This window comes from Balaenoptera borealis, assembly GCF_965194805.1.
Source record: "Balaenoptera borealis genome assembly, chromosome: 21".
In the NCBI taxonomy this organism is placed as follows: Eukaryota; Metazoa; Chordata; class Mammalia; order Artiodactyla; family Balaenopteridae; genus Balaenoptera; species Balaenoptera borealis.
The window spans coordinates 24,646,448-24,662,707 of NC_138880.1; the positions used below are offsets into that span (position 1 = coordinate 24,646,448).

Genomic DNA, 16,260 nt, shown 5'->3' on the forward strand with positions numbered 1-16,260 from the left:
TCACCCTTCTGATTCCTAGTGGGGTCTGGAGATAAGTCTCAGCTCCTTCACAAAAGTTCTAACGTTGGCATTCATTTTTTTCTTGCTTTTGTCACAATGCAAAAAACTCTTCCTAACCAGCCCTCTCCTTTCCTCTCACCAACATGTGAGATTTGCACATGCTTGAACCAGAATTTTCATATTTGTGAAAATGATTTTTCTAATGCAGGGCTCAAGCGTTGGGTGTCAAGTGGTTGGATCCCAACATACTTCATGCTCTCCTGACCTGCTCTCCACACCTGTACTCACTGGGTTCTGGTACCATCAATAGCCCAGTAAACCATCAGTAGAATCCAGAGTGCCTTCTCCTTCCTGACTCCCGCCTGTTTTTTAAGCCCAACTCAAATACCATCTCTTCCATGAAATACCCAACTCTTCCCTAATTTCCTCCCTTTTGGAATCTCACAAAACCCTGAATCACTCCCCAGGTGCTGCCTTTGTTTGTCTGCTTTTGAACTCTTCCTTCCTGGGGTGGAAGCTCCCTGAGGGCAGGTCTGTGGCATCTTGACCTTCGTTTTCCTCTGTGGAACCTAGTACACGGCAGAAACTCAGTACATGTTTGTTATATATGAATTAAGAGATGAATTCATAAATATTGAGACAGTTGGTTCTTGATTACTTGTTGACAGGTTGTTTATTTTGTAGGTTAGTAAGTCAGTGACCCAAGTAGACAGAGAGGAAAGCTGAGTCAGGCCTTTAACTTTGGCTAATTATTAGTAGCCCTAGAAGAGATTTCAACAGAAAAAAAGGTGTTGAAACCACTAATGGCAATTGTCCTAGCTTCAGTTAGCCCACAACTGGGGCCCAAGGGCGGGCAGATACATCAGCTCTCCCCAGTCCCTACTCAGCTCCAGGGGCTAATTCCTGCGGCCTCTCCTGAGCAGTGCCCACTTCATGCCACTGTGCTCAAAAAGGTAGCCAGGTGCAGCCAGAAGCTGGCGAAAGATTGTGAGACAGGGTGCTTCATTGTTGATCTTCTGGACTCTCGTCTGAGTGGAGGGAAATGCGGCAAATTCAGGCCCAAGCTTCCAAGGGAGGCCCGAATTTGTCTCCAGAGGAAAGATTTACTTTGAAAACTGGCAAAGGATATGAAATGCCGGGCTCAATTCTAAGGCCCGGGGTTGAATGGCAGTTAGGCCTGAACCCAAAATATTTGGGGAAATCAAGACAAGCTGGAGAATGCGGCCTCTGGGTTTTAGAGGCAGCTGGAGTGGTTTTGTCCAGGCCCAAGTAGTGGAGCTTCAGGAGGCTGGCGTTGGGGGCTGGAAGCTGCTTGCTTTCCGGGGTGACTAGGGTCATTGGTACGCATGTCGGAGAGCACACGGACGCCCTCCTCGCTGTTGGCATGCTTCAGTAAACGTGGTCCGGGGGGAGAAAAGAATAAAAGAAAGCCCATCCGCTCGGTGCTCTCCTCCAACACTTCCCTCCACTCCAAGGAATTCTGCCGCCCTTGGTCCCTGCTGATTTTGCTGTCTGGCATTTTCCATTTCCAGGATTAGGCTGCGTGTGGCAGTGGGCTTGCCAGGGTCAGACCAGGGCCTGAGGCCTGAGCAATTAAATTCTGTTCTCGAAAGAGGCGGCCTTCTAAGACGGAGAAAGAGAAACTGTTGGGGGACAAGCCTTTGCGGTGGCGCATGGCAAACACACATCTGAAGGTTCATGACCACCATTCCTGGGGGGCTCCAAGGAGTCGTCCCCACAGGAAGCCTCTCGGGAGGAGGGTTTAAAATGACGATGCCACAAAAGCAGAGACACAGTGCTTTGTGATAGACGCCTAGCTCGACCTTAACCCTAGCAGCAAAAGCCCAGAGCCAGCCAGACTGCGCTCCCTTCCACAAGAGTTCTAATCGAAGCCACTTCTGCTACATCACTGGGTGCCTTTTCCAGCCTGAGATGATGTGAGTTTATTGCAACGTGGAGGGCGTGGGAAGTCGCTATTATAACCCTGTCCTAGGGGAATAACATAGATTTCATTTGTATTAGGCCCCTCACACACCTTAGACGGGTGTTCACATTTTATTTATTGAGTTTAATCGGACCAGATTTCAACTTTGTTCCCCAGTGCCCTAGAGATGGGGTGAGAGGCCTCATCAAGAGAGGAGGAGGGGACCCTCGGGCCCCTGACCCTACTCCTCGACAGGAATTACACTTTTAGTGGCTGACCCGAGGGGTGATGGTCAAAATGTTTAACCAGCAGTGAACCTGGCGCCGGCCAGTGAGCCTGGATGGCAGGCGGGAAAAGCCGGTCGGCCGCCCAGGTTCCTCTTTGGAAAGCAGCCTGTGTGAGCGATTCCGTGCTGGACTCCGCGCCTGCCGCGGGGAGGGCCTGTGCTCTCTCTGGGAGGGAGGCCCTGCGCTGCTGTGTGGGACCCCACGAAGGGGCCTGAGGCACGGCCTCTGACCTCAGCGCGGTACCCCAGCGTAACGCGAAGCGTTCTCAGGAAACGATGGCTACTCGCTGAACACAGCGCAGGACAGGGCCAGGGGCCTGACTCCCAGCGGCTTCCGGGCCAGACGATGCATCCCGGTCACCTGGGGGACGATGAATAAATAGACAGAGTCCCTGCCTTACAGAGCTGCCGAATCCAAATACCCAAGGTGGGAGCCGGGATACGCTCAGGGCACTGTGTGCACAGCCGGCTTGGGATCCAGCAGTGTAGACGGTGAGTTTCAAGGGGGAAGACGGGAGAGGAGGTCACCCAGATGGAGCAGGGGGACCCAGACAAGACCCCGAACGGCGCCTCCGGCCTGGGAGGGAACCCACGAAGAACGGATTACCACCTCCTTGGCCGCCCCAAGAGAAGTCATTTTGGGGTGCAAGGCAAGGCCGGGAGTCCAGATGTTTTCCTGGAGCTGGAAAGCATTTCCTGCCCCCTCAGGAGTATTCTTCTCTGTGGCTTAGTAACCATTTTCTGATCTACGCCGAGGGGAAATCGGAAGGAGCCGGCGAGAAATATACGTGCTAATATATTCCCCAAATGCAACAGTACAAAGCGGGTAAATGACCAGACAGTTTATGGAAGCAAGTGCCTCGGCCACGTGCAGACAGACAGTAATGACTACAGACTGTTCAGGCCACCCTCTGCTTCTTGCCAGCCTTCCATCCCCGCTTCCACCCCGACCCTCGTGCCCAGTGCCACCCCCGTTTCTGACTGTGCTACCGAGACATTGCACCTCAGCAGCAGAAAGGAATCCAAGCATGGCAAGTCAAAGGGATAGGAGGTCCAGGCAACTGTTGAACAGACTTCGTTAACTGGTTTGCTGATTTGGGGGTAAACAGTGAAGGCTACTTTTTTTTTTTTTTAATGCCAAGGATGAATGAGACAAAGATCTAGTCTAGAAACTACAACTCTGATCTCATAAGTAATCTCCTGGCTTTCCCAGTTCAGGAAGCTTCCGGTAGACATTTCATGGTGAGCTGGTAGTGGAGTGAGGCACTAAAATACAACGCAGGCACCAAATAAAAGAACCCACGTCTATAAACATAATAACAACCATTCCTCACGATGTTCCTCCTGTGAACTCTTTCTGCGTCCTTCCTGTTGGAAATGACGAACTAGTTTAGGGGCTCCTGAAGGGGGGCGTCCCGGCACTGCTGTACTCCCAGGTACAGAGGAGGGGTCCCGGAAGGTACTGGAAGGTGCTGAACAAATGGACTTGGTGAGGATTTTATTTGAATTGACAAAGAGAGTGTTCATTACAGAGCGACCAACTTGCCCTGGTTCGCCTAGGCCTGTCCTGGCTTTAAAACAGGAAGTTTTGCATCCCTGGACCCCCTCAGTCCCCGACAAACCGGGACAGTCGGTCACCCTGTGGGACTGGCACAACCTCGGGTAGAAACCGCCTCACTGCTTCCGCCAGCCTCACGGTGCTTTCTTCTCACGCCCTCCCCACGTGCGGTCACTACACAAGGTCCCCCGGCCTCGCAGGGCCTCCTCTGTGCCAGCCCTTCCGCCGCTCAGAGCTCCCTGGGGGCCGCTACTGGGGAGCCGCAGGGCTGCCCGCGCTCTGCGCTAGAGCCTTCTGGTGGCCTCCTCATAGTGGCTCCTCTCTCTCTCTGTCACACACACACACACGCTCACACACACACGCTCACACAGACTCATGCTCACACACAGACTCATGCTCACACACACACACACGCTCACACACGCTCACACACAGACTCACACACAGACTCACGCTCACGCACTCACACTCACACACACACAGACTCATGCTCACACACACACACACACACGCTCACACACAGTCACGCTCACACACACACAGACTCACGCTCACACACTCACGCTCACACACAGACCCCTCTACGCTCGCTCTCCTGGAGGGTTCGGGCACCTCCCCGGGATGTCACTAGGTGGCGCTGTGTGGCGGCCCTGGGCCTGGTAGGGTCAGGAGGGGTGAGGCTCAGCCAGTAGCTCGAGGACCCCCAGCCTGGGGACTGTGCTCTGGAGCGGGGAGGTCCGGGGCGCCTCACCCGCAGGGCTGCCCCTGTGTGGTGTGTGTCACGGCTGCACAGGCCTGCGATGCTAATGTGGGGATACAGAACCCAGCGAAACGGTGCAAGCCACCAGGAGAGGACAAGGAAGGAGATCGTCCCTGCACCTTCTTGAGGTTAATTACAGAATGTAATTAGATTGTGTCATGTAATCCGTTCAATCACCTAGCTTCTCACATAACCAGCCAGTTTACTATTACTTTTTAAAATCAGTAAGAATAGTTGTTTCACTGGAGCAACCTGTCGTGTTAATAAGAACTAGTGGATTGACCTATGATCAGACAGACCCCCAGTGACCTTCAGGGCTGAGATTTGTTGTTGCTGTGTGTGTGTAACTGTGGAATTAAGCTGGAATTTTAAAATCAGGCCGTCAGTCCTCATCTCTCTTCCACCTGCCCCTTGGTCACGGGACACGTATGTCCCATGGGGTTCATGGTTAGTGACAGCACTAGTGATATGTTCTACCTAGTTCTTCAGGAATCACTAAAGACTGGGGGAGGGGGGGCAGCATGTGAGATTAAATTGGGATGTGTTGTGATCATCACCACAGACAAAGAACAAAAAACAGAATAAGTCAGAAATGCAGTAAGTTAATAAATATATTCCCATTGAAAAATACAAGCTACAGCTGGAGAAGGCGGGATAGGGGATGATGGCAATTCAGGAAACAGAGAGTCAATGAAACAGTGTGATTTGGAAAGCAGTAATGCCAGGGAGTGATTTATGGGGTGAGACTGGATGGGTGTGCAATGCAAAATGACAGCTAAATAAGCAAAGGAGGGTTTGACCCTGCTGCACAGGACCCGAGCGCCTTGCCCCGCAGCCAGTGGCATCTGGTGGCCATCCCCAGCCATTTATCGAGCACCTACTGTGTTCCGGGCTTAGTGCACAGCCAGCTTATCCTCCAGAATCTCTGTGAGGCAGGTATTATCACATCCAGCAAGGAAGCTGCAGCTTGGAGAAGTCACGCAGCTTGCCCAGGATCACAGAGCTGGAAAGTGGCCAAGTGGAATTTAACCCACATCCTATTCCAAAATCTCATCTCCATACTCTGTAACTGGCCACCACTCAGTGAGTGAAGAGGCAAGGGACAGGGACAGCCCACTGTCCAGTGCTGGCAGGAGCCCTGCAGCGACCTCTGGCTATGGGGTCCTGGAAGGCGCACGAGGACCAGGAGACTGTCGACCTGGGTTCCAATCCCAGCCCTGCCTCTCAACAGCTGTGTGACTTTAAGAGTGTCACTTAACCTCTCTGTGCCAAGGTAGGAAAAATAATACCATCCACAGTGGGAGGTGGTGATGATTAAGTGGATGTTGGGGGAGGCTCTTGGTGAACCGTACAGCACACAAAATACACGTGTTGTTACGAGTCTCGTGAGCCAACCCGTAAACCCCTGGTCCTTGAGCTCTTCTGCTTCCACTCAGTCATCACAACCAGTCAGTTCTACGTCCTGCATTTGGAAAACTTGTAATATTAAACCCTGTGCTGAGCAAGAAGATGATTGGAATATCGGAAATGAAGGCTTAGTCTGCCAAGAAGGGCTCAGGTTGTGTCCAACTGGCTGCAGCCTCCTTAGGATTTGCAAAACCTTCTTTAAGCTTGTTGTCTCTCAAGTAAGCAGCTGCAGTCTAAGAAAATTTAGTTTTGCAGGAAAGAAGGGTGACAGGGCAGTGACAGTTCTGGAAGCCATCCTGAGCGAAGAATGGTCGAAGAAAGTGAAGATACACAAGGCCTGGAGCAGAGGAACATGGGTGCTATCTTCAAATGTTGACTAAATGGAGAGGAGGGGACTAATATGCTCCGAGTCCCCCCCCGGGGTGGAGCTGGAAGAAAGCAGGACGGGTGGTTCCTGCGATGGGCGCCCTGGGATTGTGGTGAGCCGGCTGCCTCGGGGCTTCCGTGCTGTACTAAAGAAACAAAGTGATTCGATTAGATGCTGTGTTTTCCAGCAACAATTCTCCCATAGCAATTGGGTGTCCTACCATTCGATTCAATTCTGACATCACCCCAAGTTAGAGCAGACACACACTTTAAGGGGTTCCGTCCCACAAGACTGCCTGCACATCTGAATTCTGGCCGCAAGTCCTGGGTCCCCAGGCTGCCCACTCTTGTGTCCGACTTGGCTGCGAATTTGAGGGTTCTCACAACCCCCCTTCAGGTTCGATAACTCACTGGGATGAATCACAGCACTCAGAAAGGTGCCATACTTACGATTACGATCTTATTACAAAGGATGCTACTCAGGGACAGGCAAGTGGAAGAGATGCACAGGGCAAGGTATGCGGGTGAGTGGTGCAGAGAACCCAGGCCCTCTCTGGGTGCGCCACCCTCCCGTCACAACCGTGTGTTCATTAATCCAGAAGCTCCCTGGACCACGCTGTCCCCGGGGTTTTATGTGGGGTTCCACTGCGATGGCGTGTGGGTCATTAAGTCATGGCCACGTGACTGAACTCAATCTCAGAGGTCAGAGGATGTGGCTGAAAGCTCTAACCCTCTCCTCCTGTGGTTGGTTCCTCAGGTGAGCAGTCGCTAGCCTGAAGCTCTGTAGCTCCCTACCCCAGCGAGTCACCTCGTTAGCATAAGCTCAGGTATCGCAGCAAGGGGCTCACTTCCAATAACAAAACACTCCCGTCACTCAGGACATCCCAAGGGCTTAGGCATTCTGGGCCAGGGAACCCGGGACAAAGGCCAACTATATTTTTTATTATACCACAGGTAGACTTTCACGTCCCTTCTGTCTCTGACCTGCTATATTTAGTGACTCTAAAACTGCTTACGAGGTACAGTCCAGCCCGATATAAGAAGATACCTTCAGAACTAGAGCTCTTTGGCAATTTAATGGGCCGTCTCCAAAGGTCTGAGCTACCTGGAGTAGGAAGTGATCCAGCTGAGGTCGGATGACCCTGACTGAGACCGCTGAGCAGGAAGTCCGCTGGGTGGTAGTTTGGACCGGATGCTCACTCATCCGGATGTCTGGACACAGGGCGATGTAAATGCCTGGCTTGATTTCAGAATCGAGAGACGCTTCCATTCTGGATGAACAGCACTGGCAAGAGGGAAGGCTGGCAGCGCGGATGGCACGGATACGACAACGAGCTCAGGGACATGAGGGGCATCTTCCTGGCCTTCGGACCCGGTAGGAAGACATGACCAAATTCTCTTAGTCATCCCTCCCTAAGGAAGCGTCAGCCAGCAAGGGCTGACGGCACTAGTAAAGCTGGAGTGATTTCTTTATGGACCCTCTTTATGAGCAAAGCTGAGCAAACCCAGCCAGTCTCCATGAAGTGTCTTTGGCTGGCTGGCTTTCAAATGCTTCTTGGTTTTGGCAAACGTGGCCAAATACTTTTCCTTGTAAGTTTTAAATCTTGAGCGCAGTGAAAAAAGTGTTCCACATGTTTATGATTCATTTTTTACTTAATTCATCAAAATGTTCTCTCACAGCCATCTGATGTCCAGGAAAGCTTATCAGGCACCAGGTTGCTGACAGCTGCGCGTCCTGAAGTTGACGCGATCGCTTCACAGGGTCTGACTCTTCCACAGTTCCTCCCTGGCTAGAGCACCCACCCCTGTGCAGGTCATTTGGTTTAGGGCCCACCAGAAGCTATGATGTGCTCAAGGGCAGGATAGGAAATTATTCTGTAACTGACTTTGAGAATGAGCCAGAATGACTCGGGATGTCTTGGATGAAAGCAAATTTACTGTGCCTTCCTTGACCTACATTCCCAGGGCAGGAAGAGAGGGGAGATGGAGAGAGCCTCTTTGGTTATTTGCTTTAATAAACACAGCACTGTAAATTCACATTTTAGAAAAGTTTATCAAACACTCTAAAGATCATACTACTATCTGAATACCCCCTTTAAAAACAATAGAGTAGAAAGCCATCAACAGCCATCAACAATCAGTGGACTGGCTCGTGAGCTACTAATCTTCCTTCCTGCTGTCCACACTCCTTACTAAACATAATAAGCTTACCCCAATATCCATATTCCAAGTTCCTTTTTCTGGATGTTGATCAAAATGTTTCCCCATGAAAGTCCATGCTTTCCTTTCAAATTACAGGTTAGAGATCACGCCTGGAAGCCCTGCCCTTCTCCTTGATGTAACAGGACAGAGAAATGTGTCAGCCCCCTTCATTCCATCCGCCTCAGGTCACTCTACCTACCACAAAATAGCTGCTGAGAACTACAAGGTGTCAGCTTCTGCACCCTCCTTGGGCACCTCTGGGAGCCTGAGCTTAGGGAACATGTCGGTCCAAATCATTGCCCACGTGTCATCCAGGTTCCCATGTCCTTGAGTAAGCAGCAGCACCAGTAGCAGCAAACATTTATAGGGCACAACTGGGGTCATGACATTGGCCTAAGAGCGAGTTCAGAGGATGCCCCAGCATGACGCCATCAACCCATAACAGTTAACAGGCCCTCCCTGTTAGCCAAGCCCTGGGCTAGAGCTGCGCAGCTCAAAGGCCAAGTGAACTCAGGATGGAGCCTTGAGGATGTTGTTGAGGTGACAGCTGCTCCGTCAGGTTAGAGACATTCCAGGGCCACGGCCTTTATATGGGGGAACATTAGCCAGCAGGGCGCTCATTCAAAGACATTGCCTCCTCCTTCCCCAGAAGAGAGGGATCAGATCATGAATGCAAAACAGTTGTCAGTTGGAGTGTTTCTGAGTAAGAGTCTCGGGCAGATTTTAAAGCAGAAGCACATCTAGCGTCAAACCGAAAATTTTAAACAAAGTACCCAAAGCTGCAATAGCTTAAATTCAGTGGGGAGATTTTGTCCATTAGCAAAGGCCCCCATCATCCGTTCCTTTAAAACTAAAAGCCTAAGTCTTTTATAGACAGAAAGACGACCCCTGATGAAAATGGACTGGGCTAATTGCAAAAATGTTTGCAGGCAGATAGAGCCTCGAGAGCCTCCCGCAAACCATCACGTTTCTGGCTCTAATTCTCATGAAAGACTGAACAGCTTTACACACTGACTGTTTACTCAGAAGAAAATTTAAGAGCGAGGCCTTTCATAGCTATCTAGCTGCACTTTGAGATAAAGGTGCATCCCTCCTGATTAATTGTAGGTACTTCGTGCTCATGGAGGACGCTGAGCACCGCTGCGGCCGCCCAGATACAGCTTCAGAAGCCAGGAAGTCTGGTCCAGCTAAGAGAAAGGGAAGTAATTCTGAAAGATAGCCTCTCTCTGGTTCATCCCAGTTTCTAATTTGAACAACCTAATCTTGCCGTGGAGAACTCCACATTCGAGATAAGACAGCAGGAGTGTGATTCAGTGAGCTGCCAGCGAGCTAGCAAGCCTCACTTGGAAAGCAGCCCAAGGTGGTCAGGCACAGCGGGAGCCTCCAGAACCTTCTCTCTTTAGGAGAAACAGTTTAAATATCCAAAGAATGTAAACCCATGGAAATAACTTGGATTCCCATTCCAGGTTCAGACACCATCTTGAGCTAACAGGGCTTGGCTGGCCTCTCCCAATTGGATCAGGTATTGTTTTGCTGTTCAGAAATTTTCTAGAAGCTCTCATTCCAGTTTGGATCATCTCTGCATTGGGCCCAAAATCCCAGCCCTGCAGACCGGGAAGCCGTGAACCAGATGGAGTGGGAAAGAAACCCCAATCCTCCTTCCTGCTTACATGTACCGGATTTGATTTTGTACTTTCAACATAAAAAGATGATCTTTTCTAACATTTTTTTTTTTTTTGTCAGTAGAGCTTGATCTCAAATTTTCTTGCCAAATGTTAAAGAAGGAGATGTTTGAAAGGCTGGGGACGGCTGTCTTGGATATGCTATTGTCTGCCACCCTCCCATGTGACAGGACATGGCCACCAGGTGATGTGGCAGGATGATCTCACATCCAGGTCCACGGCAGGTCAGAGGGAGAGGAGTCGCTCCCACGTCCCTGGGGCAACCTTGCCACCAATTTCTCAGCTGCAGCTGACTGTTCTCTGGGGAAGCGTTGCCGCCACCCTCTCCGATTGTAGGGTTGTCCTTGGTACTGGAAGGGTGGGCATTCCAGGTCAGCCTCTGCATTCTCCTTTCCAGGGAGGTCTGGATTTTTTTAAGTAAGTGTTTACCCTGAGGTGATGCTGACTCGTGCCCTCCCTGCCCTAAAAGTAAAGTGAACCCTGCAAATAACCTATAGGGTGACTGTTCTCAATCCGTACTTTCCCCTGCTGGGCGTTTATTCTATTACTAACAACAGCTCCCATTTACTGAGCACATACAGTGTGGCTGGAACTAGGATTTAGGCCCCATCTCCATGCCTGTCCCCTGAGGTTACCCAGCTAGTAAGTGGCTACAGGCTGGTTGTAGAGCCCGTGAACCTCTTTATACTGAATTCAACTTTAATTCTTCAAAATAAGCAAAACCCGCCACTTGGGAAGTTGCCCTGGGTCTAACATACGCTGTGGCAGAGTTTTCAGTGTATAGCTTCCTTCTGTATTTATAATTTCAGGGTTAATACAAGAGTAGAATTTGGTGTGGACACTTCTGGGCTATGTTGCTGTTGGTGTTTGTTTGCTTTTTAAATCAAGTATATGTGATCATTTTAGCAGAGCAATTATAAAGATTATTTTCTAAGACAGAAAACTTGGCTTTACAGCCCCCAAACTACCTGTTTTAAAAAAAATTGTTTTAGAGGGACAAAAGTCACATGCATGGGCCTTTATTGATGGATAAAACTCCTTCCTGAATTCAGCTTCTTAAGTTTTGGGTACTTTGTTGGAAGCTCTGGTTGGGAACCTAAAAGTGAAGCTGCGTATGAATATTACTAAAGTCTCATACTCACTCTTTAAACAAACACTTGTCATTCAGCATCTTTTCTGCCTCCTGTGGAGAAAGAGAGGGTCCACCTTGGACTGAAGTCCCTCCTTCAGCACCCTTACTTGCTAAGCTGTGAATAGCCAGCCAGGCCCTCAGGGGCCTGTGTCCCCGTGGAGTCTGGCACAGCCCTGTCCCTCATGAGCTCCCTTGAGCCTTCACTCAGGTCTCTAACTCCACTACCAGTTTATTTTCCCCACAGCTAAGTTACTTTATCTGCCAGTGAAAGGCTCCCAAGGAATGTTCAACTGATCTTCCAAACATATTTAGGAGACCGTTGCTTTTGCTTGTGAATTAGGCACACTGAGGAAACTATATAATTTCAGGTTCCATCCAGTCCTGGGACCTCCATGTGGCAGGAAAATGGGAAACATTCTTGAACTGGGGAGCACCTAGGCTAACCAGTCCCTGCCAGATAGGTGTCCTGGAAGAAGAGTATGCAGCTGGATTGGGTTTGGGGAGCCCGGCAGGACAGTCAACCTTCTGTGACCACAGCGGCTCCGCAGTGCTTGCAGAAATGAGCAGCTTCAGACGGCCCTTGGGTCCCCAAGGAAAGCTCTGTTGTCACAAGGGAAGCACAGTTATGCACAGAGAGAGTTTGTTGTCTGATCTGTCTTTCAAAGAAACATCTCCACGAGCCATAGAAAGCAACCTCCTATCATAACTTAGAACCTTCCAGATCTCCTTGCAGGTTCACAATCCCTTGTCCAGGCCCCACGGACGAGGCGGATTTTCCAGTCCCAAGATGCCTGGATGCTGAATGTAATTCCTCCACATTGTGACTCCATCCCTGTCTCTGCCCTGCCCAGGAGTGACCGTGACAACTCCTTTGCTTGCCTTTCCCTTTCAGATTTCAAATCCAACTTCAGAGCCGCTCCCATCAGATCCGTGGATGTCTACAACGTCATGTGCAACGTGGCAGGTGTTGCCCCCCTGCCCAACAACGGGTCCTGGTCCCGGGTGACGTGCATGCTGAAGGACCCGGCCAGCTCGGCCCTGGCAGCGCGGCCGGGCGCCTGCACGTTGGCCTTGGTCCTGCTGGCGCTGCTGTCCTGAACTAGCGCAGTGTGTGCCCCGCGGGGGAGGCCTTGCCGTTTCCTGTTTCACTAATAGCTTCGTCAATTCAATCGAGGCCATACAATTGTAAATATATTAGTCTTGGATGGTTCTATACATAAAAGTCCCTATTTCTTAAAAAAACAAAAACAAAAACAAAAACACTTTGCTTTTTCCGGAGGTAAGGAAACTCCTAGCTTTTCATTTGTTCAACTATAGGTTATTTTCTTTCTTTCCATGTACTTAGATGAACTAAGCAGGGCCTACCCCTGTAGCGACCAGACCTTGGGCAGGTATTCCGTGGACTCCCGGCCCCTCTCTGTCCTGCTCTGCACAAAGCAGGCCCTTGTCTGTGCCCTGTCTAAACCCGGGAGCCACCCTCAGGGTCTACGGCCACCATCCCGTACTGCTCCTTCCGTCTGGGACAAAGGCCCATGTGAAGCAGTAGCTGCTATTTCTAACTCAGCTCGTGGGGTTTCTTCACCTTATACAAAGTCCCAGAAAGGGCATATCTTAGCTTGGCCCACCCAGCAATCAAAATCAATGGGAACTGCAGGATTCATGGAACAAAGTGAAAGATATGCGTTCCTTCCCAAAGTCTGAGTGCACAAAAGTTTCTCCCTGCCTTAAGGAGCAGAAAAGTTTACAATAGACACGGGCTTCTGTGAGCCTTCTCGTAGCGTATCATGCTGCGAACGTGCACACGGTCTGCCTGTGGGAAGGCTCACTCAGAGGCTGCCTCCCTTTGGATCCCCATACAGAGTGTAGACACTAGCGACCCCTGACATCATCACGGGCGGGGAAAGGGGTGTCTGGCTGATGATGATGTGTGGACATACTTAAAGAAATCTCACTTCATTGCTTGAAATGGTGATGCAAGTAAGCGTAAGTTTGACGCACCAGCGTCCTGGAGCACTGCTTATTCAACCACCACAGCAAAGTGGACCCCTGCGTGACCCAGAATTCCAAGGAAAATGGTGGGGCACGGGGAACGGAGGCAACGTGATGGAGTCAGATCCCAATCACTAAGCACTTAGCCCCTGGATTAGGAAACAGTTTGGTCAAAGTGCCACCTCAGAGACCTTAAGAAACCCCGGAGAAGAGGCACCGAGCCTGAGACGAAATGTTTTTAATTTAGTCTTCTAAGTTTGCTGTAGGAGCTCTTGTTGCAAAACAAGGGATAACTGCATTTCTGTATGATCAGAGTCATATACATATATCATCGCATTAAAAATGAGTTTGCACTAAATGAGGCACATCTGCAAATGAGGCTTTTTGTCAGGAAAAGGCAAAAGATCAGGTCTCGTCAGGACGATGAAGCCCTTATGTGTTGTTTACCTTGAAAAATTAAAATCTGTGCTCACCCTGATTCATGAAGGTTGGGAACCGTTCCTGGGCCTTGAATCATGAGAGCAAAGGATCACTGCTTAAAAATATCAATTTTATCTTCACAAAAGATTTCTAAGGATTTATGTAATGGGTTTTTAAAGTGCCAGCAGACCATCGAATCAATTGGAAAGGCAAATCAGCCTTTGTTCTCCGGCTGAAAGCCAATTAGTGCTTTCAGAACATTGGCGCCGGTTGTTGAAATAGGCATCTATTGTTCAAAGTTTTCTTTCTCCTTAAAGGACTGGGTTCTGATGAATCCAGTGCAGCCCACTGTGCTCCCTTGTGAAGGAAGGAGACCTAAAAGAAACCCAATGATTCAATTAAAAGTGGATCATCCAAGTCCAGAGGGGTACAAACAGATACATGGTCTTGGATTTGTCCTTCCTGCTCTGTTCTACCAATTTTTCCCCTCCCTCATCCTTAACATCTTCAAGTTACATAATAAAATTTCAGATGTTTGTCTGACAAAGTGTAGTTACTCAATAAGTAGTCTTGCATAGATAAATGAGAATGAGATAGTTTTGGAATCATGACTATTGGTAAATAATAAAATTCAGACACTGAATGGAGAAAAAAACTTTTTACCTAAAGCAATGCATATATTTTAGTGGCTTAATTATTTGGCTAGAATTTTTCCTTTTGATTTTTGTTTTAAAGTTATGTCATTTTCCCAAGGAAAATTCTACTTTCTCTAAACGCATTTTGTTCCATTGGAATAATATCTGCTAGGACTATACACACACCTTTTCTCCTGGATGATTTTACTACTTCATCGCTAATTCCAGGAGGAAGATAATTGGACTGACCTGCAAATACCGAAGATAGATGAAAGGAATGATCTTTAAATTAAAGATAAGATGAATGGCTACTTTCCCTGCCCATAGGCCTAATCGCCAGAACCCAATTCAGTTAACTTCTGAAGACTTAAATAAGAGCAGGCCCAGGAAATTCTTTCTAGCCTTCAAAAGCCCAGACTTGGGCTCAAGTCCCAACTCTCTTTACTTTTAAAGGGCTCTTGGAAATCCACAGCAGGTCTGAATTCAGCCACAGACAGCAGTTTGCAAACTTCCTGGTACTGCAGGCATGATGTGGTCTTCCAGAGATGCAGGTTCAGAGGATCTGGCGTGGACAACACTTTTAAGTCACATGACTCTAAGGTCTGGGTTTGCTCTCAGGAGAGATGGGTTCTGATTTGACCTTGGTAGACCTGAGTCTCCTGACAGCAACTTCATAACCTGCCATTTTTTTCAGGAGCCATCAGGCTGGCATTGGCTACTGATCCCAGCTGGGTCAGATTCCCGCCCTTCTTAAACCAAAGCGGCTCTGTAAGCCCCAGTGATGGAGAGGCTTCTCCATACTGAAGTCCATGTGAGTCTAAGATCCCCAACGGTGCTATCAGACAAACTCACTGTTCAAGACACACAGCTCTTTTATGAATTTTCTGTGAAAGTGTTTTACATTTCTGTAAATATCGAGAGATTTCCAAATGTGATAGTGTGTTTAATCTTTGTAAGCAATCTGTGATAGACCAAAGTCAGCTCTTGTAAACTACTTACTAGGAGGAAGAGAGATGGTAGCCTTGACAGCCTGGTTATAAAACATGGGAAACTTGGTCTCAGGGCTCTGCTATGGAAGTTATGCTTGTGTGTTGCTTTGAAATCATAAAATAGCACCTAGTGCAGTACCTCAAATGTTTCATAAATGTCCCATAAATATGTGTTGAATGAGAAAAAGAATGAATATCACTGAGGAGACTTGCTTACACAGCAGATATTCTCTCTCTTTGTCTGTAGTTCCTCAAATTAAACAAACCTTTCCTTTTTGGGTTGTTATTTTTTCTTATCACCCAGCTGACAATATAATTATACTTCATTTCATGGACTAAGCATATTCCATCTCAAGCTTATAAACTTGACAGATGGATGGAAGGAAGGAAGGAAGGAGATTAGATTTTAAATATACTAAGCATATTTACTTTTTAAAAATAAAACAGTTTTATCGAGATTCAATTCACATGCAGTCCTTCCCTCTAAAGTATCAGTTTAACAGCATCAGTAGAGTCACAGAGTTGTGCAACCATCACCACAATCAACTTTAGAACATTTTTATCACCCCAAAAAGAAACTCCATATCCACGAGCATGTTAGCACTCACTCCCCCTTTCCCCCCACCCGGCTCCCAGGCAACCTGTAAGCTGCACTTTGTCTCTACAGATTTGCCTATTTGGAATATTCCATGAAAATGCAATAACCACGATCCCTGTGGCATCCTGAGTCCAATCTGTAGCCAATGTTACCACTCAAATGTACTCAGTCTCTCCCAGAGCGTCCTTACGGCTTCACCCTGGAAACCAGTAACAGCCCACATGCCCCTTCTCACCGGCATCCCAGCCAGAAGCTCTGCGTATCATTGTGTGTGGGCTTCCTGACAGGCTTCCTTGAGATGCCTAGGGCTGG

At 48.8% G+C, this 16,260-nt stretch overlaps 1 protein-coding gene across 5 annotated transcripts in view; it reads left to right on the top strand.

Moving 5' to 3' along the window:
* ENPP6 (ectonucleotide pyrophosphatase/phosphodiesterase 6) overlaps positions 1-15,626 on the top strand; it is a 98,705-nt gene extending 83,079 nt beyond the window's left edge. For 2 of the 5 annotated variants that reach the window (XM_082375329.1, XM_082375331.1), the window contains 2 exons: positions 7,553-7,676; positions 12,210-15,626. In XM_082375329.1, the coding sequence (XP_082231455.1) occupies positions 7,553-7,676; positions 12,210-12,415 (330 nt within the window). In that variant the 3' untranslated portion in view covers positions 12,416-15,626. The other 3 variants (XM_082375332.1, XM_082375330.1, XM_082375333.1) reach the window with 3 other exon arrangements.
* The last annotated feature ends 634 nt before the right edge of the window (positions 15,627-16,260 follow it).